Source organism: Mycteria americana, chromosome 3 (assembly GCF_035582795.1).
Source record: "Mycteria americana isolate JAX WOST 10 ecotype Jacksonville Zoo and Gardens chromosome 3, USCA_MyAme_1.0, whole genome shotgun sequence".
Classification (NCBI taxonomy): Eukaryota; Metazoa; Chordata; class Aves; order Ciconiiformes; family Ciconiidae; genus Mycteria; species Mycteria americana.
In genome coordinates this window covers 103,524,135-103,550,567 of record NC_134367.1, presented here as the reverse complement: position 1 = coordinate 103,550,567, position 26,433 = coordinate 103,524,135, and the positions used below count along the sequence as shown (strand labels likewise).

Sequence of the window (26,433 nt, the reverse complement as noted above, 5' to 3'; positions counted from 1 at the left end):
TAGATGCATCTGCTTCCATAGATCACCGTCTGCTTAAGAGACTGAAAACATGTGCTATTGCTAAATCACTGCATTTAACACCTTCCCCAGTGACGCTCCCCTGCGGCATGTACTGTCTTTGGTTGCTGATAGTCTCAGGGTAATGCTAGGTAATGGATGAATGGGGTGGCCTGGGGCTGGCCGTAAGGAAAGAGCAATTGTTAGATTGAATTTAAATGAAATAAAAAAAAAATCACAGGCTCTAGATTTAGAATAAATCTCAGCATTTGTGGGATTAGAGTTTCAAATGCTGACCTCCCACGCTGAAAGAAATACAGGTCTGTGGGTGGGTAATGCTACATATCTTATGGAAAACGGGCATATAACTGAAGGAATTATGTTCAAGATGTTTATCTTAAGATTTACCTTAAGAATTCACATTTTAAAGAGAACAAGTTTCATATGATCTGAAAAACCAAACTTACGCTGAGGTTCCCCAGTTCTCCACCCTCCCCTTGTGATCCTACTTTAGTGGGCTGTTCGTGACCCACAAGCAGCGACTAAAATCTCCCCTCGCCCCTGCAACATTCAGGCTTTCCAGGCTTTAAATACACAGTCAGGAGGCAGCAGAGGCAACACACTCACTTAGCCTGTCCAAAACCTTGTGTGCAGGAATGGGTAAATTGTTGTGACTGCCCCCCACTTTTCCCAGCCCAGCTGAGCTGGAGCAGCTCTTGCAGCTTCTGCAGCAGCAGACCCCTCTGTCTGCAGGCTCAAGGGGAGAAAGTATGGGGAAAGTGGGCAGCAGCCTCCCTGAAGGGAAAGACCTCCCCAGGGCCGAGCCGGTGTGAAGGTTGCAGTATGCCAGCTTTTCTTTCCAGCTGTGCCAAAAGGCATTTAGTGCTTATGGCCAGTGTTTGAGTGCTCAGCAGGTTGGTGGAGCAGTGCAAGGGGAACCCCAAATGCTCGGTTGAAACCTACTTAGATACCAGTGCTTTCCATGTGCGGTGTGGGTGACCCAGGAAAGAGTCCATGGATATAAGTGATATCTCAGGGAATGTGGGCTTAATTCAAATGCCCACAGGGTGCTCCCCTCTGAAACACCACCATTTCAGAAACCTTTATTCATAAGCAGTTGTTGGCAATGGAAAAGGGGTGATCCTACTTCCCTAGCTGTGGGATGTAGGCTTTAAGGTCTTAGGATGTAGTGACAGCGTGATTTCGTACCCTGCATCTTTTCTGAAGTGTTTAAAAGAAGCATCTGTTAGACCCACCAAGGATACAGGAATCCTCCAGAGCTCTGTCTGCCCTGGAGTGGGAAGAGTTGGCACAACTTTCTTTGGAAGGCGCTTACACAAACAGTGTGATCTCACCGGGACTTGTTTGAGTTTTCAGTTCTTGCCTCCAGAGGATCTTCCTGCTGTTGTGTCCTCCAGTCTCAAATACCCCATAAGTATCCTTGTCTTCTTTCTTCCTACTGATGTCTCCTGAAGGGGATGTACCTGATAAAGTTAGTATTTCTTGCACAATTCATCCCACAAACTTTCAGTGATATAATTAAGTTATACACTGTATGGAGCAACAATTAGATTCCCTATATGCTCTGTATTTGTATTAAAAGAAACTACAGCATTATCATCTTCCTCTCCCTCCCCCCCCCTTTTTTTTTTAATTCCCTTCCAAATCAGCTCAAATCCCTCCACTGATTTCAGTAGACTCTGGAAGAAACTCAAATAGAGTATGGACAAAGTCTTGGTCCTGTTTAATTTAACGGCAAAATTCCTGTTGTACTGAATTTTGGACAGTACAAAATTCACTTTTGGATGAAAGACAACAAACGATTCAAAGCCCGCTGGGACTAATGAAAATCTGTCAATCGCTGTCAGTTAGATTTGCATCAAACAGTGTAAGAGAAAATAACATATATTTGGGCAAGACAGAGGCAAAAGCCCTGCAAATATGGTGTGAAAGCAGTTATGTCTCTAGTACTAGAGGAATTTTCATCACATAATGAAAATCAATGTTTAAAATATTATTACCCCTGTAAAGGTGACATTATGGACTGTGTCAACTTTTGAGATGTGGTCATTTTAAAAGCCAGCAACCTTGATAATGTCCTTTGGAGATTATTGTTTGTTAATAGTGCACATTAGGAATCAAGCAATCATAAAGAGTGCAATTAAATGCATAATCACAGATATTTTTGACATCTGATTACTTTTAAGCTCCATGGCATTTTTTTGCACCTCCCCCCCTGCAGCCTAGTCTCTTCAATTAATTTATCATGACCATCTGTGTTGTAATTTTTGCTGCTCAGCTTGCCTTTCTACATCTGTTTTTTGGCTGAATATTTCATGACACTTCATCATTTTCACTCATAGTGCTAAAAATACGAACTAATGTTTGCTCAGTTAAGTTGCTCAGTTAAGATAATCAGCAATTAAACAGACCACTACACTTTTGCTAAACGACTCTTTATAATGGTGAACAGAAAGGCAAGAAGGAAGCAACAACATTTTCAAAACCGCGTATCAGGTTTTCTGGTGCTGCTTACCTCTGAGGCACAGAGGTAAAACCATCAGTGGTTCTGCCAGCTACTACAGTGCACACTCTGAATCCCCAGCTTACAGGATGTTTCAGGGAGAAGGGGATACGTCATGGCTGGAAGATTATTGGGTTATTGTACTCTGGATAGTCTCCACGAGTGTAAGTGTTTTTGAGGGCCATAGCTAACTACACTCAGTGCATCAGGGTTAAGGATGCTCTGCAGTACACAAGGATCAGCGTACATTCAGCCTCTCTCCACTGACTACAGTATATCAGCAGGAATAAGCAGTTAAAGCTGACTTCACTGAGTGGGCCATGCATGCAGCAAAGAAGAAACATTTGTAGGTGTTTACTTCCTAGTGCCATCAAGGTTAGGGGTAGAGTGCTCCTAGTAGGTAACTCATTCCACCGCCCTACAGTGAAGCAAACATTTTCTATTGCTTTCCCAGAGGTCTTTGAAATGTTTAGCTTGGCAGCTCGTTGTCCACAAGAAATATTTGGCCAGGACACAAATATTTTATCTGAAGTCACTGCTTCTGTCTACATTTTCTTCCCTTAAATTTCTCCCTTTACTCTAGTTAATACTCATTTTAAGCAATCTCTTTCCACTCCTGGCATTGTAGCACCCCACGATTCTGTTTTCTATGGCTTCAAGATCTCTAGGTTTTAGTAAACCATAGCAACTGTCATTTTCTCCTAAAAGAGGGAAGAAGAGCAAAAAACCATCAGAGCCTACTCAGGTACAGTAAGAGGCCTGTCACTCAGGAGCTTGTATAAGGTGACAGGAGAAAGGCCATTCACTTTAGCAAGAGCTATCCTTACAAGAACATTATGGTATGTTTATCCAAGACAAAAGTCCTTGATGAAGTACAACCATCTCTGCAGTAGTCCTGTCTACCAGGTTTTCCTGACAAAGACCTCTATACCGTGTTCTTCATCCAGCTGTGCCCTGGAACGCAATATCCAGGTATCTACCCCTTTTACTAACCCAGGATACTATTTTCTGAGTGGATTTTTTAACCTTCTGGATCGGTGGTCCCTGATGGCATGCCATCAGGGTGAGGTCACAGCCTGCAGCAGCCGAGGTATCAAATCCAAGCATTTAAGCCTTGCTGGGCACAGTCCCATGCCCACGAACCAACAATAGCTTGTGGAAGGAGAAAGGGGCAGCCCCACAGTGAGGGGGGAGAGAAAGAGATATTCACTAGAAAAGACATGGTAGCATTGGCAGTTTTTCTCAAACGAGCCTCAGCTACGAAAAGGCTGGGGACTGCTGCTAGAGACTGAATGAACTTTCTCTTTTTTGCTCATAGTGCACTTCTGTGTGGGTGGGCTGACTGGATTTGAAGTAAACAGCAGGAAGAAGATCTTCCCAGTGAATGAAAAACTGCTTTGCTGAGGGAAAACAAGCACTACGAAAATACGACAAATAGCTCTGAAAGTGGCACTTTTCTAAGCAAGGTTTTAAGCCTATGAAAAAGGCAACATTCCCTCTTGAGCCCCATTATATTCATTGACACACTTCACCAGCCTAGCCAAAAAACAGCAGGCCCAATATAACCCTACCACATTATATTTGATTTTTGTCAGTGATTAAGTGAGATTATTTGCTTGTGGCTGGACCCATGCAGAAGATAGTGGCAGCATGATTGCTACCGATTGAAGAAGTCCATCTTTAGTGCCAGTGTCAGAGGTCTATGACTTTGACACTGAAATATGAAGGCTCTGCAGCCAACATCGCAGGGGCTGCAGCTGCAGTGTTAGTAATGTGCTCAGGTGCGTCAGGGCAACATCTGATAAATCACGAAAAACAGCAGTCCCAAATGGACAGCACTACGAATTACGATATGGTGAAACTTGATTGTCGTGGCGTGTCCTGGAAAATGTATCGCTGAATAAAGCTTTACTCCATCTATGTTACCAGAGTGCTGCTACTAAGCAACTGATGATTTGAATGCTGACTGATCAGGTAAGTCAAATCAGTACAACAGCATAAGAATCCTTGGTTTTGGCTGCTAAATAAGGTATAGGAGAGATGAATGATTTTTTCATTGTGAGGCTTATATATCTGCAAAGAAATGCTCCTGAAGATATTCCCCAGTCATCAGTGTCTCTGATTCATGGCAGGAATTTCCCAGGAATTCATGGCATTGAAAATATAACAGCTCATTTACCTGGTACCTAAGTATTTTCAAGATTTGTTCTACACTAGTCAGAGTTGATGACTTTTGAAATAAGTTTTAATGGATGAAAATGTAAAGGTCTTTAGCCATGTAAGATGACTTTTAATTAAAACTCAACAATCCTATGTTGAGCAGAGCATACCCATAATGTTATAAACCTCTGCAAACTGGGTATTTTGCTGGGCTGGAGCTGAAGCTCAGGACAGACACATCACCCTCCACAAATAATTAGAGCAGAAAATGCTTCTAATCTCTTTGTTAGTCCGGTTGTGTTATTTGATCTAATAATAAACTAGACATTAAAGAATACGAAGAACCTCATACATTTTAATTTAGACTGCAATGGGCATCTCTTAACCTGTAATTGTTTAGCTGGTCTGTTTTGAAATTTAGGTTCCTCCTTTCCTCTGTTTTGATTTATGTATGTACCGTACAGACGTACATGGTCTGAAACACCACTGTCCTCTGGCTGTGTGAGTACTGCATAAATACCAAGATGTCAGAATGTGGGCCCTAATTTGTGACAGCTTTTCAGCAGGGACTTCGTGGACTTTACAGACGCGCGTAGGTTTCACACCTGCTTGAGCGGCGTCACTAGTCTGTGTGCTTTCCTTAACCAAGGCTGTAGCTCTGCAATCCTCTGGTGCAGCTTGACTCCCCTTGAATTTGGTGGGGGTTTGGCCAATGACACTGGGGATGTCTCTGCACATCTTTGCACTGTGGGAAGAGGAGCCATCAAGTGCATGTGGCTGGGACCACGAGCGCGGCACCGTCCCCCAACATGAGGTGCTCCGCGAGGTGCGGGGGCCTGCTCCCTCACCGCCCACAGCCCCGTGTAATTGCCTGTCTGTCTCTCAGGCGGTCTCCAGGCCAGTTTTCACTCCTTTTCATCTCACTGACCCCTTACTCTCCTCACTGACCTCTTACTAAATACAATCACTTCTCAGGATTTCCAAAATCCACACATCCCTCACAGCTCCCAGTGCCCGGACCGCTGCTTATAATGTGCTTATTTCCCAGATGAAGCGCTACCCTCTGACACTGCCTGTCCTTCACCTTCCCAACAGCACAGCTCCTTTCCTCCTCCTCATCCTCTTCGCCTGCTCCATGCCCTTCCAGCTCCCACGCCGACCCCTCGTCCTTCTTCGTCCCTCCAAACCCAGTGAAACCTGTGTGACTTCTGTGACTGAAGCCCCTTGGACACCTGTAGCTATTACTGAAGGCCCTGGCGATAAATAAATTAAATAGATCCATTTGCTGTGCTGCTATTTATCAGTGCAAATTTAACCTATAGAGGTAAGTCCTTGCCGGGGGGTCGACGCCGTCCCAGGGCCAGGGCCGGGGCCGGGGCCGGGCGGACCCCCCGGCGAGGCGCGCCGCCCCTGGGCCAAATCGGTTTAGCGTAGTCGCTATGGCAACAGCGGCTGCCGGCGGGGGAGCGGCGGGCGCGCCTCCGCCCGCCTGAAGCCGGCGGCAGCGGGCGGCAAGCGGCGGCTCCGCTCAACTTCGGCGAAAGGGCGGTGTTGAGGCGGCGCTGCCCCGGCGCGGCGCGGCGCGGCCGCTCGCCTCAGCGTCGGCGGCGGGACGGGAGCGGGTGGCCGCGGTAAGAAGGAGGGGACGCTGCCGGCGGCGGGCGGGGTGCTGTGGCCGTGGGGCGCCCGGCGGGACGGGGGTGCCGCCAAGCGGAGGGGACGGCTGTGTTCCCCGGCCCTTTCCGCGAAGAGTCCGGGGTTGGGGTTTCTCAGTTCTTGCGTTTGCCGCAGGTGTGGTTATCGCTGCCCGGCCCGAGAGGCTCCTGTGAGGGAGCGGCGGCCGCGTGCTGCCCCCCCTCCGCCGGGGCAGCGCCGTTAGAGCCAACGGCCGCCCGCGGCGCCAACGGCCGCCCGCGGCCCCGAGCCGTGAGGCGGGGAGCTGGGGTGGGCGACGGCTGGGAGGTGGAGGCGCGGGGCGACGGCAGTGAAACAGCGACCCTGCTTTAATGAGTTTAGAAAGTCCGAATTCTGTGCGTTACGTTCATTTCTTCAGAGTATCAGCTCAGCTGCAGATTAGAAAACCCCACAAAGTTTTCAGGATTTGGAGGGATTTTTAAACAGGTACCGAAGTCTGCCTAAATCGAGAGGTGTCAGCTTCTTGACGGGTAGCTGCATCTTGTAGAGGTACTGGACTGAGCCCTAATAGCTCAAAAGCACTGCTGTAAGCCCAGCTGTAAGCCCAGCTGTTATCCCTCGTCACCAGGGCTAATCCATACCCCAATGTGGGTTTAAACTTGCTGTGCCAGTTTAGAGGGCTTGACTTCAAGCCACTCTTCGCTCACTCTGGGTCCATCTGTCCGCACAAGCAGCAGGAGCGCTGCTGCCAAAGGTGAGCCGGGATGGGTGGGCAGGGAAGGGTGCTGGGGTGCTCCAACAGCTTTCCCAGGCTGGGCTCGGACACAGCACCGCAGGGCTGCCTGCATGGATTAGCACTGGGTAACTGGTTACGTAAAGAACAGGCAGCTCAGGAGGAAAGCGTGGTTTATGCTGCCTTATGCTTATGCCACTCTTGCTTAAGATCTCTCAGATTAGACATCTGCCCTAAGTGTCTTCAGTGTGGAAGTCCAATGCGTAGTAACCCCAGCGTGGTACCACTAAGGTCAGTCAGATAGCTTTGGAGTTACAGCAGTGTAACTGAGAACAGACTACACTGTACATCTCTTAATGCTAACACATTAATTAAAATCTGTCTCAAGACAGCACACTTCACTGCTTGTATGGCTGCCCTCTGTGGATGGGCCGTTGGTGGGTCATACACCTATCGCAGAAGACAAGCATGAGCTTTCCCAGAGCTCTGCCAGTTGCTCCCTACGCTGTATGTGATCTCTACAGAGAGAAGCTTAAGTTTTCATACTGTAAGCTTAGCATTCTTCTTTTGGGGGCTAATTTTAAAACAATGTGTATTTTTAAGTAACTCCTGTCACAAGGACCAAACTTTAACACCGGTCTTAGTTTTCTCCAGTACAGGGAAAACTCCCACACAGGTTAATAGTTCTGCAGTGAATTGAGACAGAGTGAGACTTTGGGGATCGCCAGTAAATATTCTTTCTGATAGATACTGTAACCAAGGTTCAGTACTGAATAGAAATGTACAGGAGTCTGTTAAAATGCATTCTCACCTTATGATGCAATGAGTTACTCCTGCTTTCACAGCAGAATCAGTCCTTAGTCTGGATGTAGAATGCACATCTCACCCACCCATTTCCACAGCACTTAGTCTGGTCTGTGCCACAGTATATGAATGAAAAAACCCAGACTTCAGTGGACCTGACAACAGGTGAAATATGCTTTTGGGACTGAGTTTCAAGCTCTTACTTTATATAATTCTAGAGATATAAGTATCTGCAGTGAATGACAGTATTAGAAACTCCAGTTTGTGACATTACTGCCCCTTTAATAACATTATGTAGTTACAATGACAGTAGAATAGAGAAAAATGAGCTGGGGATCTCTCTGAGTTTTAATTTTGAAAGCCTTTTGTGTTGGAGCCTTCCAGCAGATGCTATTGCTGCTTTATTGCAGCAATACTTTTTTTTGTGGTTTGAGTAGTTTTAATAACAGCAAAGCTATGTGTCTGTGTTACCTTCTGAATTCTCATTTACATGGCTGAATGAATGGTGAATACTTTAGGTCCCTCTGTCGTGACTGGAAACCTGACTTTGTAGTCTGCAGAGATTAAAGTAAGATACAGAATTGAAGGTGTGTTTGATTCACCACAGCAAGATAGCCGTATCTGAGCCAAGTATAGTAGTTTTAGTAACAAGTTAGGCAAACAGAGCAGATAAGTGTGTTTTAACTTCCTGGCTTCAGTGGGTTTAGGTAACAGTCCAGTATAAGTTTTATATGATAGAGTGTTTTTATGGTTGCTATTAGAAAATATTGTTTAAAGCATGAGTGGGAATTTGGCACAAAAATAGTCCTGTTTCTCAGCAGATGGAACTCATTTGCTTTGATAAGTAGACAAACTGTAAAATGCTCCTCTGCTTCATAAGCAGATTTGAGTAACACCCACCCTTTTGCTTCTGCAGATGACACAAATATTATCTTCTGTAGAGAGTCCCAGCCATTAGCAGAGCTGTAGGCTGTTGGGCCCTTCCTTCACTTCTTCTTCAAGATCTGTAGACTGGATTTTCATCTGGAGTTAATCAACACAGCTCTTTTATTTATTTCAGCAAGGCAAATCTGTTTTATATTAGTGCAGCTCTACTGAAGATCATAAAGCTGTACCAGTGAGATCAGCTACCTTTTCTCCTCATGTTTTGACTAGCAATTGAAAAATATCTTTCTCATTCATGCCTGAGCTTGGAGCCCAGTACATGCTGAATTCTTGTTTCTTTACCCCTCTTGCAATCAAAGTGCAGCTGTAAAATGCACCAGATAGATAGACTTGTTTTCTAAAAGATCGAAGCTCTAAGAATGTATTACAAACTACACAAATGCTGGGGAGGTGAGAGCAGTATTTTTCGTGTGTTCTCAATTTTGAAGAGTCTCATTACAAAAAATCTTTTGAGGGCTACTAGCTGTAGAAAATGTGACATACCCATGTATACCATAACCATTGTGGTATTTTCAGAAGGCCACTCAAGCTTTTCTTTAGTAGAAATGGTACCACTTCTGTTTCTCTTTTGTCTTCCAGCACCTTGTGATATGCTCTGACTGTCCTTCTGTTATGCTACCTAGTGGTGATTTTTACAGTCGTGCACATTCACAGATGGCTTAAGTGACTTGTAACTCTTTGTGGCAATTACACCAGACACAGAGCCAGCCCATTTCTATAATGCTGAGAATGCAAAGTCTGCTGGAGGAAAAACTAATACAGAAATTAGACTGTATGCCGAATGGCAGCATGGTTCTCTCACATTTTTGAGAGTGCTTGTCATTCAGAAGCAGACTCGGGCAGCAGCAGGAGCTGTCAGCCTGCAGCAGGCTGATCAGATGTGAGCGCTGCCCTGCTAGGGACACACATGCATTGCCTGGCATGCAAGGACCTGCTGGGTGCCACAGTGCCTTATCACAGTTAGCTCACTCTTAGACACCACTGTCTTGCTGTCCTTAAACACCTGCAGCCATGAAGACTTGACACTAAATAATGTTTCATTTTAAGTGTTGGCTTGATCCCCTGTACTTCTGTTATTCAAAACTCCTTGCTACTTGTAACAGGGTCATGTCCCTGGATATATTTTAATCACTGTGAAATTTTTTTGACCAGAAATAGCTTGTGTCCATCACAAGAGAATTGGTATGCTCATAAAGTGAAACACAGGTTCTCTGCTGTGGTCTATAAGCAGACCCCTGAGTGTCCCCAAGAGTTCTCTCTCTTTATTCTGCAGGTCAGAATGAGGAATGCTGCTGTATTAATATCATGATATTTGCATTGCTTTTAAGTTTCTTGATTGAAAAGCTCTACCTACTGCTTTTTCAGCATTAATTGCCTTGTAGCTACTTTGGGAGATAGATGTCTGAGGTTATAATAATTTCCATGGCAGGTAGCTGTAAACACCATTGCCTTCCATGTCACTAAACAAGGAGGGAGATTCCAGGCAGATAGGAAGTAGGGTTCTTTAGGCCCTGGTAAGGTAAAAGTCTCTGTATGGAGAGGATAATGGTAAGTAACTTTGCAGAAAAGCAGTGGAGAACAGAGAACAGTGATTCTTTTACAAAGCTATGATGGACTATATAAATAAAATTGAGAAGGTGTTGGCAGCAGTTTCTTAATTAGAACTTGCTAAGATTCTTTGTTTGGAACAAAATTCAAATATCTTTATCACAGGAGAAATAGAATTTGGGGTTCATCTATGATGCTGTCGCTACTTATGCTACTACATGTAGGTATAGCTAGCAGCATAGCCATGATCGCAAATTCTGCCCGAGAAGCTGGTTAATGTTGCATCAGTTAGCACATACAGGCTTCAGAGACAGGTGTAGCCAAATCAGCTTTAATCTACCTATGAGTTGCAGTCTAGGGAGATACTTAGATGTCCTTTGCTACCCGAAGGACACTGGACTTTTCTGGATAATGTAATCCAAACTTTACTAAAGAAGCAAACAAAAAAAAAATTGAATATGCTCCACAGTTTCATATCATCTGTTTTCCCCAAGACTGCATGTCTTTTAAAAAGTACAATTATGGGGAGCTTGTCCCACTTCTTTTAGAAATAATTTTCCTTGTTTGTTACTCTCTGATCTGGCATGTGTGGAAAAACGTTGAGTGGGTATCTTGCATGAACAAATTCTGTCTCTCTGCTCTCTGACTGTAGTAGTAAGGAGCTACCACCCACAAGAAGGGAGGGAAGGCATTTCCCAGCTCCTCAGCCCAGTTTGTCAGTAGGCTTTGCCTGGATGACAGTGGATTTCCTGGGACTCTATCTATAGCCAGCTGAGTGACAACATTTCCATTGACGTCATTGGACTTTGGATTAGGCTCCTACTCATCTAGCCCCTTAAGACTTGTCCTTCTGCTCTGACACAACTACCATACCCCTTGGACTAGTGAGAGTCACTAAGGATTATCAGTAGTACTCCTGAACTGACAGACTGTGAAGGCAAAGGCAAACCACAGGAGACTTGTCAAACTGAGGACATGCCTTTATAGAGAGTCCAGCTGTATTCTCATTTTTTTTTCACAAATGCATGTTTCCCACCCTCTGCCTACTCCTTGCCTGTCCTGGAGGGTGTTGGAAGCTGGGAACCAGGAAAAGGATCAGTGGAAAGGGATATTTTTATTCTCAGAAGTTCATCTTCTACAAGGCAAACAGGTCCTGCTGATTGACTCATGGTTTACCAGCAAGCAGCCGTGCTGTAACAAGTCATAGCAAGTGGTGATCTAGCCTGCAAGAGCCTGTAGGAGACTGATGTCTGTTGGGTTACATGAACAGCCTCCAGCTGGCCAAAGAACAGCCAGAGAACAAGCTACAGAAACATATTCCCTTTGTTAGTGAAAGATCTAGGAAAGGCTGAAATCCTGTTTTAGGAAGGTGAAAAATAAGGCACATGGACTTTGATATTTTTCATGATTCTTTGGTGCATTCTCTGGAGGAAGAAGAGGAAATCACCTGGGGAAATATGGGATAAGGTAAAAAAAGTGGAAGATGAGGTGAAATTGTACAGAACATGCCATGAGAAGAGAATGGAGAAAGCTATTAAGTACGTGAGGGTTAAAATGCAGGAACTGCTGACAATGTGGAGAACAAAAATGAGATTTGGAGAGAGGTAAAAAGCTTCTTTAGAACTAAAGCTAACAGGAAACTTTTACATGAAAAAGTCTCAGAGGGACTTACTAACAATCACTAAAAATTGAAGAAACCCCTCAGAGGGCTGTGTGAGAGAGAAAGCGAGGTATTCGAGACTTTAACATAGCTAAGGTAAATGTACGCTTAAAACTCTGTGAGGTGGTTTATCGCTTGCAATCAATAGCGTGAGGGGAAGGTTTATCTTCTAGACAAAGGTCTAGGGTCAATGAGGCAAAAGTCTTGAAACCCAGATCTGTTTCTGGAGTGGAACTTACATAAACCACTCTGAAATTTTGCTTGAATAACACCAGAGTAGTTCATCAACTGGATTATGTCAGCTCCCAGGATATCCTCTTATGAGGAATCAGAAAATGAACTAATTGTACAACATACAGATCTGTATTCAGATGGGGCAGTGTCTCTTTCTTTTAATAATTTTAACATGAATGCTTGCAAAGTGTAAATTTGTCCTTTTCCCCAATAAGAAGGTCAGGCTGAAACTTTTGCTTTCCTTTAGTTGCCCACATCCTGCCAACAGTCCTTTGAGTCTTTCCTAATAGGAAAGCCATTTTGAGTCATTTAATGATTAACCTGCATGTGAACTTTAAATTAAAAACAGCAGCTACAATTAATGGAGCCCACAGTATCTTCTGCAGGCTGCAAAGACCAGTAGTGGGAAAAGTGGTGGCTTGTCAAGCCTACTAAATAGAGATGGCCAGTTTCCAGCTCTCAAAAGGAGGAGATGATGGATGAGACATGGGGAAGGAAACAATTTCATGCAAACAAGACTCCCTTAGGAACAGCCAGCAAAAGCTGCCAGTGTGCATGAAATGCTTGGATAGGATTTTCCTTCATTTGAGAACATGCCATTTAAACTGCAGATGAGGTGCTTTCCTTAGTTCATACTCTTCTCATGCAGAAGCAGATTTTTCAAGAAATGTATGGGAGACAAGTGGAAGCCCCATTCAGAATCAGTGGTATCCATGTTCCCGTATCAAAAGCAAATCTGCCTGTTACCAGTGCTTTATGAAAGCTCTGGGACAGGGCAAAGCTCAGGTTCAGCAGGCGTTGCTCATATAAATATTTTTCTAACTGATTGTCCTCTGCAATACTAGTGCTAGGTAAAATGGTTCTCCTCATGCAGAACCACTTGCTTTGAGGGAGACCTGCAAGATAAAAACATAAAGGCAGTAAGAACAGCCCGGGACCATGTGAAAGCCAGGGCAGGTCAAGTGAGAGCCTAGGTCTCCTTCCCAGTTCTGACCACTAAATTCCCCTCTTCTTCCTCTTCTAATGAAACAGCTGGTGAGCTAGGAAGAGCTGGAAGGACATTCCTCAGCTTCACAGTTATACTGCTTTATACTGATTTACCCCTAACGCCACTGAAGTCAGCAGAGTTAAACCAACACAGGACCAGGTCATAGCCAGAATAAAAGCAAAGTAAGCTAACCCTTTGCTGGTAAAATACAGAAGGCCATGCTCACCTTCATTGGGTGAAGGTGCGAATGGAAATAATGATACCTTAATTGGTCAGATACCTGTAAAAGCTTATGAAAAATTGCTATTGTCACATAAGCTGAAAAGAAACAGGAGACTTTTAAATCTTTTACAACAGCCTGTGGTCTGTTCTGCTACTCACTTTTACTAGCAGAGGGCTCACCTATGTGATACATAAGGGTTGACAAGACCAAGGAAAAGGTCTTAAGTTTTAAGGATCTTTATCCTTAATAACGTGTAATGGTGAGGGAGGCCACCATGTAGCAAGATCCAGGTACATGTTAGGATGGTGGGATTATGGAGTTGAAGCTGTCAGCACATCAATTCCAGCCTGAGTGCATTCAAGTGTCTTGGGCAAGTAAGCCAGCAGCAGGCAGCCAGAGCGCTGTGTGGTGATTTGAGAGCTGTTAGCTGGAGCCACCCTGGTGATGAAAACAAATGAAAAGACCTGCTGCTCCTCGTCCTCCACAGCACAGAAATGAGATAGAAGCAGGATTACTTCCAGCAGCTGCTGACTATGGCTGCTATCATAAGGATAATCATAGCTGATACTCCAGGGCAAAACCAGTCACTACAGCAATCCTTCATGTATAAGCACCGTAAGCTAGCAAAGGTGTTAATGTTTATACAGTCTCAGTACCTGTGGCCTTATAAGCCTGGGTAGCTAGATCTGTGTCCTGTGGAAGTTTTCAGCCCTTTTATGTCTTCCTTCTGAAGAAACTGGTATTGCTTGCTGGGAGAGGTAGGATATAGGACTAGAGAAACTAGTCCTTTGATGCAGTTTGGCAAACTGATTCTAGAAGAACCTAAGCATTAGACCCTGAAATTGTTTCAAACTTGGGACACTGTACAGACTATCCAGGTTTTTGGAGCATTTTCCTTTAATGGTGTGACATATTTACATAATATGAACATTTTTGAGAGAGAACAAGGCTACATTATGGCAAGTGATAAAGGCATGAAACAACTGAAGCACCCTTCTCACCTGGTGCAGACAGTGATGGTTTTCCAGGCACTGAAGGCAGAATCCTGTTGACCATTGCTCTTCTAGGGAGTCAGGAGCTCGTGGCTCTCGGCTCTAGTGGGAGTACTGGGTAGTTACGAGCTTCTGGTGATTTGCATTGTCACTAAAGGCTCTAGGCCCCAATATGGCAGCTTAAATCAAAAGCATATTTGTCTCCCTTTTATGTCTGTCTTCATGTCTGTGTCTCAGTAGTGAGGATTTGCTCAGGCCCTGCAGAATCCGGCTCTTTAATCCATTGCCCTCCTGTTAACTTTTGACACCATGTCCTGACTGGGCTGCTGCCAGAAGTAGCCTTTTGGTAATCCCAGCTGCGACCATTATTTGTGCCACCCGTTCTCCCTGGGGGCTAATGGGAGGGAGCAACAAGGCACGTAACTGTGCTGTGTGAAGAAACAGATGCTGTTTTGCTCCTGTTCAGGTCCCTAGTGCCTGCTTTGGACTCCATTGTGTTTAAATACAAATACAATAGCTAATAACTTTGTTCCATGCATTGTCCTCTTGATGTGACTATGTGAAGGGATTGGCTGGGTGGGGAGTTAATTCCATCTTTTGCTGACCTGATTGGTGCAGTTAGTTCTGCCTTCTAAGAGCTGGGTAACTCCCCAGCAGCAGAAACCTCTCAGAAGTAGTAACAGTTTAAGCCTTGGTATGCTGTCCCTGCCCTCAGCCCAGCCGCAGTTCCCTTGGTGCTGGTGTTAACACCTCAAGTGTGCTGTTCCAGCATAGCTGACAGTTGGCCTTCAGCTTGTAGGAGGTGGTGCAGCCTCTCCTGCATGCAGTAATGCTTTTGCTAAATAATGGTTAAAGCTCTGTCTGGCCTTCTCGTTAATGCAACTGTTGCTCCTGCCAGTACTAGCTAAGTACAGACGAGCTCTACCACTTATGTTACAGCAGCAGCAGCAAACCTACCCAGATCACATATCCTGCCCTCCCCCCTGAGGATCCCCTGCTCGCTAGAACATGGCTCACAGGAATAGTTTGACTCCATGTGTTGAGTTTTGGCATGTAAGGTGCTGCAAGGTCACACCCTCCCGTGAGGGTTCAGATAGGTGAGCCCTAGCCCCAGCTGTTCTGTGTGGGCAGGAGAATGCTTCCCCAGCCTAACCCGGAGGGAGCAAGGTATCCTTATAACTTGACTTCAGATGTAAGAACTGTGACTGTCATTTTAATTATGTGGTGACTGGAAGTTCAAGGGAAATGGTGCCTCTTCACACTTTGTCTCCCCCTCTGAACAAGTTGGCTGCTATGGGTGAGATTTCTAAGGTGCTCAGCACCAATTAGTTCTAAGTGGCTAATCCAGTAGCACTTTTAGGTGAACAACAGACTCAAGGGGTGTGTGTGTGAGAATGTTCTCAGCTGAGGTGTGTTGATGATGACACTATTCTTTTTCTCTCCCTCCCTACCCTCAACCCACTCCCAATGAAGACACACAGAGCACTATGTCACTGACATCCTGGTTCAGGTGGAATGAGCCCCCAAACCGCATTTCCCAGAGGAACCCCACAGAAATGGTGGTTGAGACGCTAATGATGGAGCTGAGCTGGCAGACCAAGCAGGCAGAGAAGCAGCAGCGAGAGCGGGAGAATGAGTATCGCAAGATCAAGACTGGGGTGGACTACGGCTGGCTGGTCAGCTATCCAAAGCAGAGCTATGATATCAGCCCAGGAGAACGGCTGCAGCTGGAAGATATGTGTACCAAAATACATCCTTCCTACTGTGGGCCTGTCATACTCAGGTACAGTAAAAGACTTCATAGTACAGACCTTTCCTTTCCCCCTGTCTATGATATGTGAGGAAGGAATGAGAGTTGTTAGAACCAACAGAACAAAAACTTGGCATCCTGTATCGTAACTCATGTTGGGACAGTGACTTTGTGGAAGAAGGGAAATCTAATGTTTTAAGTCAGTTTAACATGGTATCATTTCCTCCAAAAAGTTACTAAATGCCATTTCCCTCTGAGGCTGGCTCAAGTACTTTATGCTCCTGACCAGCCAGAGAAGCTTTATCTTGCCTGATGAACAGTTACCGTTTCAGTATTGTGATGGCTTTTGCTTCAGTGTTTAGAATCTTAGAATAATTGAGGTTTAAAGGGACCTCTGGAGGTATGTGCTTCAACTTCCTACTCAGAGTAGGGCCAGCTTCAAAGTTAGATCAGGTTGCTCAGGGCCTTGTCCTGTCCATTGCTGAATATCGAGGTTATATTGTGAGGTTATACAGGGAGAAAATTAGAAGGGTCAAAGCCAAACTAGAACTTAATCTGGCTACTGCCGTAAAAGACAATAAAAGAGGTTTCTATAAATATGTTAGTAACAAAAGGAGGGCTAAGGAGAATCTCCATCCTTTATTGGATGCAGGGGGGGAAACATAGTGACAAAAGATGAGGAAAAGGCTGAGGTACTTAATGCCTTCTTTGCCTCAGTCTTTAATAGTAAGACCAGTTGTTCTCTGGGTACCCAGCCCCCTGAGCTGGAAGACAGGGACAGGGAGCAGAATGAAGCCCCCATAATCCAAGGGGAAATGGTTAGCGACCTGCTACACCACTTAGACACACACAAGTCTATAAGGCTGGATGGGATCCACCCAAGAATATGGAGGGAGCTGACGGAAGTGCTCATCAAGCCACTTTCAATCCTTTATGAGCAGTCCTGGCTAACCAGGGAGGTCCCAGTTGACTGGAGGCTAGCAAATGTGACACCCATCTACAAGAAGGGCTGGAAGGAGGATCCAGAGAACTACAGGCCTATTAGTCTGACCTCGGTGCCAGGGAAGGTTATGGAGCAGATCATCCTGAGTGCCATCATGTGGCACGTACAGGACAAGCAGGTGATCAGGCCCAGTCAGCATGGGTTTATGAAAGGCAGGTCCTGTTTGGCTAACCTGATCTCCTTCTATGACCAGGTGACCTGCTTAGTGGATGAGGGAAAGGCTGTGGATGTTGTCTACCTAGACTTTAGTAAAGCCTTTGACACCGTTTCCCACAGCATTCTCCTGGAGGAACTGGTTGCTCATGGCTTGGACAGGTGTTGTCTTTGCTGGGTAAAAAACTGGCTGGATGGCCGGACCCAAAGAGTTGTGGTGAATGGAGTTTACTCCAGTTGGTGGCTGGTCACAAGTGGTGTTCCCCAAGGCTCAGTACTGGGGCCACTTCTGTTTCATATCTTTATCAGTGATCTGGATGAGGGGATCAAGTGCACCCTCAGTAAGTTTGCAGACAACGCCAAGGTGGGTGGGAGTGTTGATCTGCTTGAGGGTAGGAAGGCTCTACAGAGGGATCTGGACAGGCTGGATGGATGGGCTGAGGCCAGTTGTATGAGGTTCAACAAGGTTAAGCGCCGGGTCCTGCACTTGGGTCACAACAACCCCATGCAACGCTACAGGCTTGGGGAAGAGTGGCTGGAAAGTTGCCTGGCGGAAAAGGACCTGGGGGTGTTGGTCGATAGCTGGCTGAATATGAGCCAGCAGTGTGCCCAGGTGGCCAAGAAGGCCAATAGCATCCTGGCTTGTATCAGAAATAGTGTGGCCAGCAGGACTAGGGAGGTGATTGTCCCCCTGTACTCAGCACTGGTGAGGCCGCACCTTGAATACTGTGTTCAGTTTTTGGGCCCTTCACTACAAGAGGGACATGGAGGTGCTGGAGCATGTCCAAAGGAGGGCAATGAAGCTGGTGAAGGGCCTAGAGCACAAGTCTTATGGAGGAGCAGCTGAGGGAACTGGGGTTGTTTAGCCTGGAGAAAAGGAGGCTGAGGGGAGACCTTATCTGTCTCTACAACTACCTGAAAGGAGGTTGTAGTGAGGTGGGTGTCGGTCTTTTCTCCCAAGTAACAAGTGATAGGACAAGAGGAAATGGCCTCAAGTTGCGCCAGGGGAGGTTTAGATTGGATATTAGGAAAAATTTCTTTACCGAAAGGGTTGTCAAGCATTGGAACAGGCTGCCCAGGGAAGTGGTTGAGTCACCATCCCTGGAGGTACTTAAAAGACATGTAGATGTGGTGCTTAGGGACAGGGTTTAGTGGTGGACTTGGCAGTGTTAGGTTTACAGTTGGACTTGATGATCTTTAAGGTCTTTTCCAACCTAAAGAATGCTATGATTCTGTGTCTGAGGGTGGAGATTGCACAGCCTCTGAACAACCTGCTTTGGTGTTTATCCACTCTCATTGGAGCCTTCCTTCCTTGATTTAAGCTGTCTAGCAGGTCTATTGAGGCACTTGTCCCCAGAGTCCAGACTAGCCAAAAGGTGCTATTGTGTTTTTAGCCTGTGAGCCAGGTATTCCCAGAGAAAGGAGGGATTGCATGCTTCTCCCTCCCCTGGCCTCCCTCCACACTCTTGACATGGAGTAGGATCCAGGTGGGGCATGCAGTTGGCTTGAACAGCTAAGGTAGTGCTTCTGTCTTCTGCAGAGTAGATGTAGACACAGCCTCTTGGACTTGCTGTTGAGTCTTTCAAGTGCTAGACATAGGATTGCTGCTTGCCAGCTGAGTAACCTTCTGTGAGAATGCCTTCGGAAATAGATCTAAGCCTGCTGTAGCAACCAAACTGGAAGGGAGGGAGGTGACTCTTCCTTTGGGGGGGGGGGGCTCTTCTAAGTTAAACCCTCTCACTTAGCACAGTGCAAGTGAGGAGTAGTGACTCTGAAGTCCACCTTAGCCAAAGCAAAGTTGTGACATGGGCCTTTATAATCCACTTCCCCTGTTCCAACATGTTCTTCAGTTGGGATTAGAAAGAAGACAGTCCTGACAGGCCATATACAATGGGGTGCTCAGCACCCCACATCCCTCACTGCATATGCTGGCACATGTTTTCCCTTGAACAAATGAATCCACAGCTCTTCAACTACAACTGTAAGAGGGCTGGAAATAGCTGGTCCTCTGTCTTACAGTGGGGGCAGCCGGGAAAGGATGCCAAAGCTACTTCTCTAGCTCCCGTCTTGCCTGGGGCTGAACCTTGGAAGCAAGCTGGCACAGGGCTTTGGCTTTTCCAAAGGTTGCCGTGGTGGCAGAATCAGAGATTTGGGATCATTCAGTGGCCAAGTTCTCTCCAGTGAAAGTTTGCTGGGAACAGCATCTGCCTTGTATTTGTATAACTCCGAGCTATGCTGTAAACAAGCCACTCCAACCCCCTTGGGGTTCAGTTATTTCCACCATCCCCAGGGCCTCCGAGCAAGGCCTGCCTGGCAAACAGGTTATTTTCATGAGAGCAGGCCTCAGTCGCTGGATTTGGGAGGCCCCAAGGTTCATGGTCTCCTTCAGAAAAGAGTATTAAGCTGAGCCATATGCAACTTGCTGCTGCTCTGCCTTTTTTTTTTTTTTTAACTGAGATCATGCAAGATGTGTGATTTCAGTGCAGCTTGTGGTTGTTCACTGTTCAGGATTCAGCATACTGTTGACAGTAGATAAACATACTCGTGCTATAAACAACATTGGTGGGCTCTATGCGGGCATAACTGAAAAAGGATAAAACCATCTTCTTAAAAATCCTCTTATAAATTGCTATTATAGGCTATCATAAATTGTATTACAGTATGATTCAAGAAGTGGCATGTTTTTGTTTGTTCCATACTATGCAGTTTGCATGGTTAGCAGAGCCACATTAAAAAAATGAGGCTTGCATAACCTTTCTTGGTTCAATTCCGTGATTGAGAAGGGAGTGTCATAGCCACAAAAATGGCAGAACTGGATTGGGTCAAAGGTCTGTTTGATCTCATGTGCAATCTGTAAGTAAGATAGTGGCCAGCAGCATCAGTGTAAGGAAAAGAGAAAAGAACAAGGCAAGCAAATACAACAGTATGGACAATTGTATATAGCCTCCAACTTACTGTGCCTTGTAACTTGGAGACTTTTGGAGCCAGAAGTGGCTCCAGATTCTGTCCATAATTGCCCTACGTGGCTTTTTCTTTCAGTAGTTTGTTTAGGTTGTGGGGTTTCGCTTTTCTTTTTTGAACTCATGTAAACTTTTAGCATTTGTGGCACCCTGTGTCAGAGTTCCACATCTGAACTACAGCTCTGCTGTAGAAAACTGTATTTTGTTTGTCTTAAACTAACGTGTACTAGTTTTATTTGATAATCCCTTCTTCTTGTGTTGGAAATGTGAACAGTTGACCCCTCTTCTTTCCTACCTTCTAACTGAGAGCCCTGTGGTTCAGAAATCTTCATTGCTGACGTGGAAATGATGAAAAAGAATGGAGCTTGCCATGCTAGGAGCTGCAAATGTACAGGAGAAATAAGGAGCATGCAATCTAAGACAGCCAAAATTGGATAAATTCTCCTCTCAGAAAGTGAGATAACATTGAAACTTCCCCAAAATTGCACAAGATGAGTATAATAGGTATTCAACTGAAATCTGCACATTTCCAGTGAAGTACTTGAATCACAAGATCATTGCACTGCTGCTGTTTCCTCTTGAATACCCTGTGACTTTTTAATATGTAGTAACTCTTAGAAAAAACTTCCACCAAAAAAAAAAATCTACAAGCTTGCATTTGAAAATTCAAATGCAGAGCATGTACCTTACTGAAGCCCTCGGTTCTGTTGAAATACTAAGCCTGATCCTTCTCCTTCCATCTTAGACATTTGAAGAGCTGAAGTCCTTTTTGATGTACTCGACAGGCATGTAATAATTAAATAACATGAGTAGCATGCATCTTGCAAGAGTGCAGAGTTTGTTTTGTGTCATGCAAGGTCTCTTTCTTGGTGAGACTCTAAGCTCAGAGTCAAAGCCAGAACAAAACATTTTTGTATGAATTGTCAGAGATGTCACTTTATTCTCCAAAGGTCTAAATGATTATCCAAATTGTCCTTTTCTGTGGCTACAATTACATCTACTGAGAGGCAGAGTTTCTATAAATTTGTTTCTTTAGATGTGGAGAAGGCTGGGAAGGAGCACTTCTTAAATGGGAGGGGTTTTTTCAGATCCAGTTTGCCTGTTTTGTATTTCTGGTCAATAGAAACTTTTCTTTGAGTCTCTTGAAATTCTGGAAAGATTCAAGTACGCTGCAAATACCATCAGGTACCTGGAGACTCTGATTCATCTCATACAAATAAAGCTGTTGCATTCAAGTGTAACTCAGCTTTAGGTTACTGAGTTGGAGATTGCTGGCTACACTTAAAATTAAATCCTGGAGCCATTTGAAGGAAGTGATGGTGATTTTGGTGAGGCCCTTAGTACCTAACTGCCATGGTTAAACTGAACAAGTAGACCAGTAGCTTGCTAATACAGAATGCTAGGTTTTTGCCATCATTACTCAGAGCGTTAGCTCTAATCAGAGCTAGTTATGGTCTGTTTAATTTCTTTCAGTTTCAGCAAAAGTGAAACAGTGGGTTTCTGTCCTTCTCTGCCCAGAGAGAAACAAAAAACCCTAATAAGGAAATGTAAACCTGCATTTTGGTGATCTGTTATTAATACCACAGGATAAGGACTGTAATTTTCTAAGGATTGTGTATAGCTGAAGTGGACTTCTTAGTATGCTTGAATGTAAGACAAATGACTAAAATCAGAAATGGATTTATTTACAATTATGAGCTTAAGTTTGAGGTGATGTGACGTGAGTGTTGCAGTTAGTGTGAATGCCATAGTCATTTGGGAGCCAAGTAGCCTTCTCTAGCAAAGCTGTTCATAGCTTTACAATATAACCAGAATTCCTGCTCAAAATATAGATTCAGGAGTCAGCAGCTAATTATTAGCAACTAAGCAACCCATGTTTTCTTCAAATGACTGAATCTACTTAGAGCTCCCAGTTCAGACAGCCACTCAGGAATACACTGAACTATAAGTGTATTGTTGAAGTCCATGGGCTTTCATTGGATTTAACAGGTCTTTAAAGTTCAGGCTGTACTTAGGAAACCTACTGAGCCGGGGACCTACAGGATAACATAGGCAGGTGACAGTGCTTTAAAAAAAGCAGTGCCAGTGCAAGCCAAGCACAGGCATCTTAACATCTAATGGCCGTATGAAGAAACAGAAGGGTCACAATTTGAAAGAACAAATTTGTGATTAAAACACAGCTTGGACTGGGGAATGTGCTCATCCCTATGTGTGCATATACACGCTCCCCAGGCTTCTGTACTGCCTCAAGGTGAGTTTTGTTGACAGTCACGTCTACGACTGTGTGACTTGCATAATATATTACAGGTTAGCTACCAGTAGTATCATAACTTGTTTCACAAATAAGATAGATAGGTACGCTTTTCTGATGAGTAAGGAAACCCTGTTGAGGGATTTCTAGATATGGTTGTGCAGTTGCCTAGTTTGAAACTATTCCATGCAAAAGTGTAAGGGCGTTAACCTGGGCTAGAAGATAGGTGAGCCTTGTGCAATTTTGTGTGCTTAATTCTACTGAGCAGCTTTGTGTGGAGTTTGTTTCCCAGGATACAAGCCCATATTCCTCGATTCCAGTGGGTTTACTGTTTTTCTATGTTGTGTGCTTTGTGCAGAGAGCAGACTGCTGGATCATCCCAGCACATCAACAGCTTTCATTGATAGCTGGGGAAGATGGCTTCAATTATGCGTAGGTGGCTGCAGCAAACATCATCTGTTTTCTGACACACAGACTGGTTTAGCTAGACGTCAGCCCCTGACAACATGTCCATCCTTTCTGCTGAGAAATATTTGTGGCATGCACACCTTTTGGACTTCATATGTGGGCTGTCCCTTACACAAATGTGCTGGTACTGAAGTTATGTGGGCATTAATAAAGGGGCAAAGTTAGTTTATCCCATTGGGGGAGAGGAGGAACTAACTTTGCTTCCCTTCTCCCCTTTCCCTTCTCCAGCTGAATGAGAGTGGCTTTTCTTTGGGTGACTGGCAGACAGTGTGTTGGATTGCTTTCTTTGTTTCTTAGACCTGTTCAAATCCATATGAAGTAGTTTTTGTGTTGGTCCTGAAAAGTCAGAGGTAAACCTTAACAGCAAAAGCAGAGTTCACAAAACAATTCTTAGCTGTCATAGCTATCTGCCTGTTTGCACTCTCCTTAGCTGTGAAGGTGGCAAGTTACACTGATTTTTTAGAAAACTATTTCAGCTAGATTGGTTGGGAGTGTTATTAGCAACACAGGGCATTAGCAATAGAGCTCTGTGCTCAGGGGGTAAATTTTTTGTCCTACCACCCATTTTGCCTCTTGTTCCCAGAGCCAGTCACTGGTCCAGTAATAGCCCGACACATGCTGCGACCTGCTCTGGAGCCACAATCCAGCAGTATGACACACAGCTTCTAAAACTGGAGGCAGGGATGAGGCCTTTTGGGTGCACAATTGCCAATAGAAAAGAAGAGGATGTACTGATAGATATATATAATATGCCAGCATCTCTCTTTAAAATACGCATGGAGATAAAGTAACAGAATGACTCATTCAGTTCACCTCTGCAATAAAAGTCCTTTGAAGGTGCTTTCCCTGGTATAATAATAATAATGTTGCAAAGACTTGGGTTTCGATGGACTCATCTGTCTATGCTTCTGACTAGGATAAAGGGAAAAGCGTATTTATTGTGAAAACTGTTATTTTTGGCTCTTTGATAATGCAACTGAAGTGTCTCCTCAGAAGGCAGAAAGGATGTTTGCAATGTACAGCAGGTCTGTCACCACTGTTATGTGCTACACCTCAGCAAGACCTAGTCTCTTGCTCTTACAGGCTCTACACAATTCAGTTTAGCATCATTGTGTAAGTACTTATGTACCAGTGTGAACTACAGTGCCTCAGAGGCTTTTTGCACTCAAATGTTCAAAGTTTAGAGTTTTTTTTGGTGGGGGGGTGGGGTGGAAGAAGGAGATTAGGAATTCATCTGAAGCAATTGAAATGGTTAAGGAACATCTTGGTGACTTTGGTAGGGTTTGTGTCAAACTCCTATAGCTTGACCCTGAAAGGGACTGGTGCTTCTGCTGATACTGAGTTCCCTCAGCATGCAGTACTGGTATCTCCACAGCTGTACACGTAGCTGCCAATACTTGCTGGGAGAGAAGCACACTGAAATATCTGGGATACAGCATCGTGTTAAGATGTATGTCCAATACCAGGCCTCCACAGTAAGAGTCAAAAGGCATAAATGTACTCAAAAGGCACAAATGTACATAAATGTAACCAAAAGGCATAAAAGTCTTTTTGTTTTATCTCTGGTTTTCTTTCTGTCCTTATTATCTTGGGTACCTGTTGGTACACCATTAAGCAGTGTAATTCCATAGTGCGCTAAACTCCTTGTTACATTCCTAGGGCTTATCCAAAAAATGAGGCAGGATCTTATTCTATCAGCTTCTGCTGTATTAGGCTTATTTAAATGCAATCCTACTGTTTTCCATCCTCGTTCACTTCTGTTGGAGAAAAATATCAAAATGCTTACAGACCTTATACACTGTAGCTTCCATTAAGTAAAAATACCTGGATTTTAGTGAAGTACCAGTTTAGCTCTGTGTCTGCTTGTAGATATAATTTTTATGTTAAGAACTGAATATTTATTAGAAGAGTAGCCATATTACCATCCATCATAAATGCATGCTATTACGGAACAACTAGAATCTCTATGTGACCAGCGTGTGAGCCTTGGGAGTGGATCCCACACTCTCCAGGCTGGGGACCAAATCACCCAACAAGGTGTCAGGAATGGTATGTTCTCTCCTTGGCCCAGCCAGTGACCCACTCAGTGACTTAAACAAAACTATCCTGCTCTGCATCTCATCTTCCTCACTTGTAAAATAAACAGTGGTAATTCTTCACTCCCCTGGTATTAAGCTAGCTTAATATAAATCAAAAAAACATTTTGAGCTCTTTGCTGAGAAGGCACTGGAGTAATTCACAGTTGTCTAATTAGATACAGCATCGTGCTGCCAATCAAGGTGTTATCAGCTGAGCCAGTCCATTATCTTACAGAAAGCCATAGGAGGATGAAATACCACTTCGCTGAAATTTAAATATTGAGAGACTATCAAACATGTAACAAAGAAGAGTTTTACAGGATTTTTTGTTTGTCTAGTGGCCATTGGCTAATGCTGTAGGGGATGAGAACTGGAAACAGGGGAAGTCTAGTGGGACTTTCCCTGGTTTATCCTCAGCTTCTGGTAAGCAGCAGTTCAGGGATTACTTGAGCAAGGATTTGCATTTGGACAATCACATTTAATCAGCAGTGATGGGGACATTTTCCACAAACTTGTCTAATCATTTTGTTTCTTAAGCTACTGATAGCACTGAGTTCTGATTTAACAGGTGTTGTGTGAAAAGAGCACTTCCTCCGGTTTCAAACTTGCTACCTTGTAGCTTTGTTTGGTGCTCCCTATCATTTCTTGTGCTTATGAGAAACGGTGATTCATTGCTTCCTTACATTCTCTGTCTTGCTTGTGATTTTAGAGACCTTGAGCCTATCTTCATGGCCCCTCCCTGTTGTTGTTCCCTTCAGTCCAGGGAGTCCCATTTTGCAGGAGAGTGCAAGTTCCAAGCCCAGCACAGTGACTTGGCAGCAATCCCTAATTTGATGTTTTTAATCAAAGCTGTGCCTTGACTGTGCTTTCAGATTCCGGCAACTCATTGCTGAATATGAACCAGAAGTGCAGGAAGTATCCCGGCTTTTCCGCTCTGTCCTGCAGGAAGCTGCCGAGAAGATCAAAGAAGAGGAAGATGCCAAGAAGCTTGCCAGGCAGTGGAACACAAAGAACAAAACCAGCCTCTCCTTAACAACGTTTAAATCCCGGTCCAGGATTTCCCCATTCATCAGTGACATCAAGACCATCTCTGAGGATGTGGAACGGGGCACCCAGCCCACCAGGAGGTTTTGGAGCATGCCGGAATTTCGGAATGCCAAGGATTACTGACTCTATACTGAACAAGGTTTTTAGACAGTGATCTTTCAAAATCCCAGTTAACCCTTTTTTAGCTCTACTGTTTCTTCTTTGTTCCAGCTTGCTCTCCCTTCCTGTCTCTCTCTTGGAAGCTGTGTCCATAGTAACTGCTGCTGATGCCCACGGTGTG

General features: G+C 44.6%; 1 protein-coding gene across 1 annotated transcript; it reads left to right on the top strand.

Moving 5' to 3' along the window:
• The first annotated feature begins 6,184 nt into the window (after nt 1–6,184).
• On the top strand, nt 6,185–26,432 carry RD3 (RD3 regulator of GUCY2D). Its single transcript, XM_075496373.1, has 3 exons — nt 6,185–6,312; nt 15,917–16,226; nt 25,979–26,432. The coding sequence occupies exons 2-3, from the start codon at nt 15,931–15,933 to the stop codon at nt 26,274–26,276; spliced, it is 594 nt and encodes a 197-aa protein (XP_075352488.1). The 5' UTR covers nt 6,185–6,312; nt 15,917–15,930; the 3' UTR covers nt 26,277–26,432.
• The last annotated feature ends 1 nt before the right edge of the window (nt 26,433 follows it).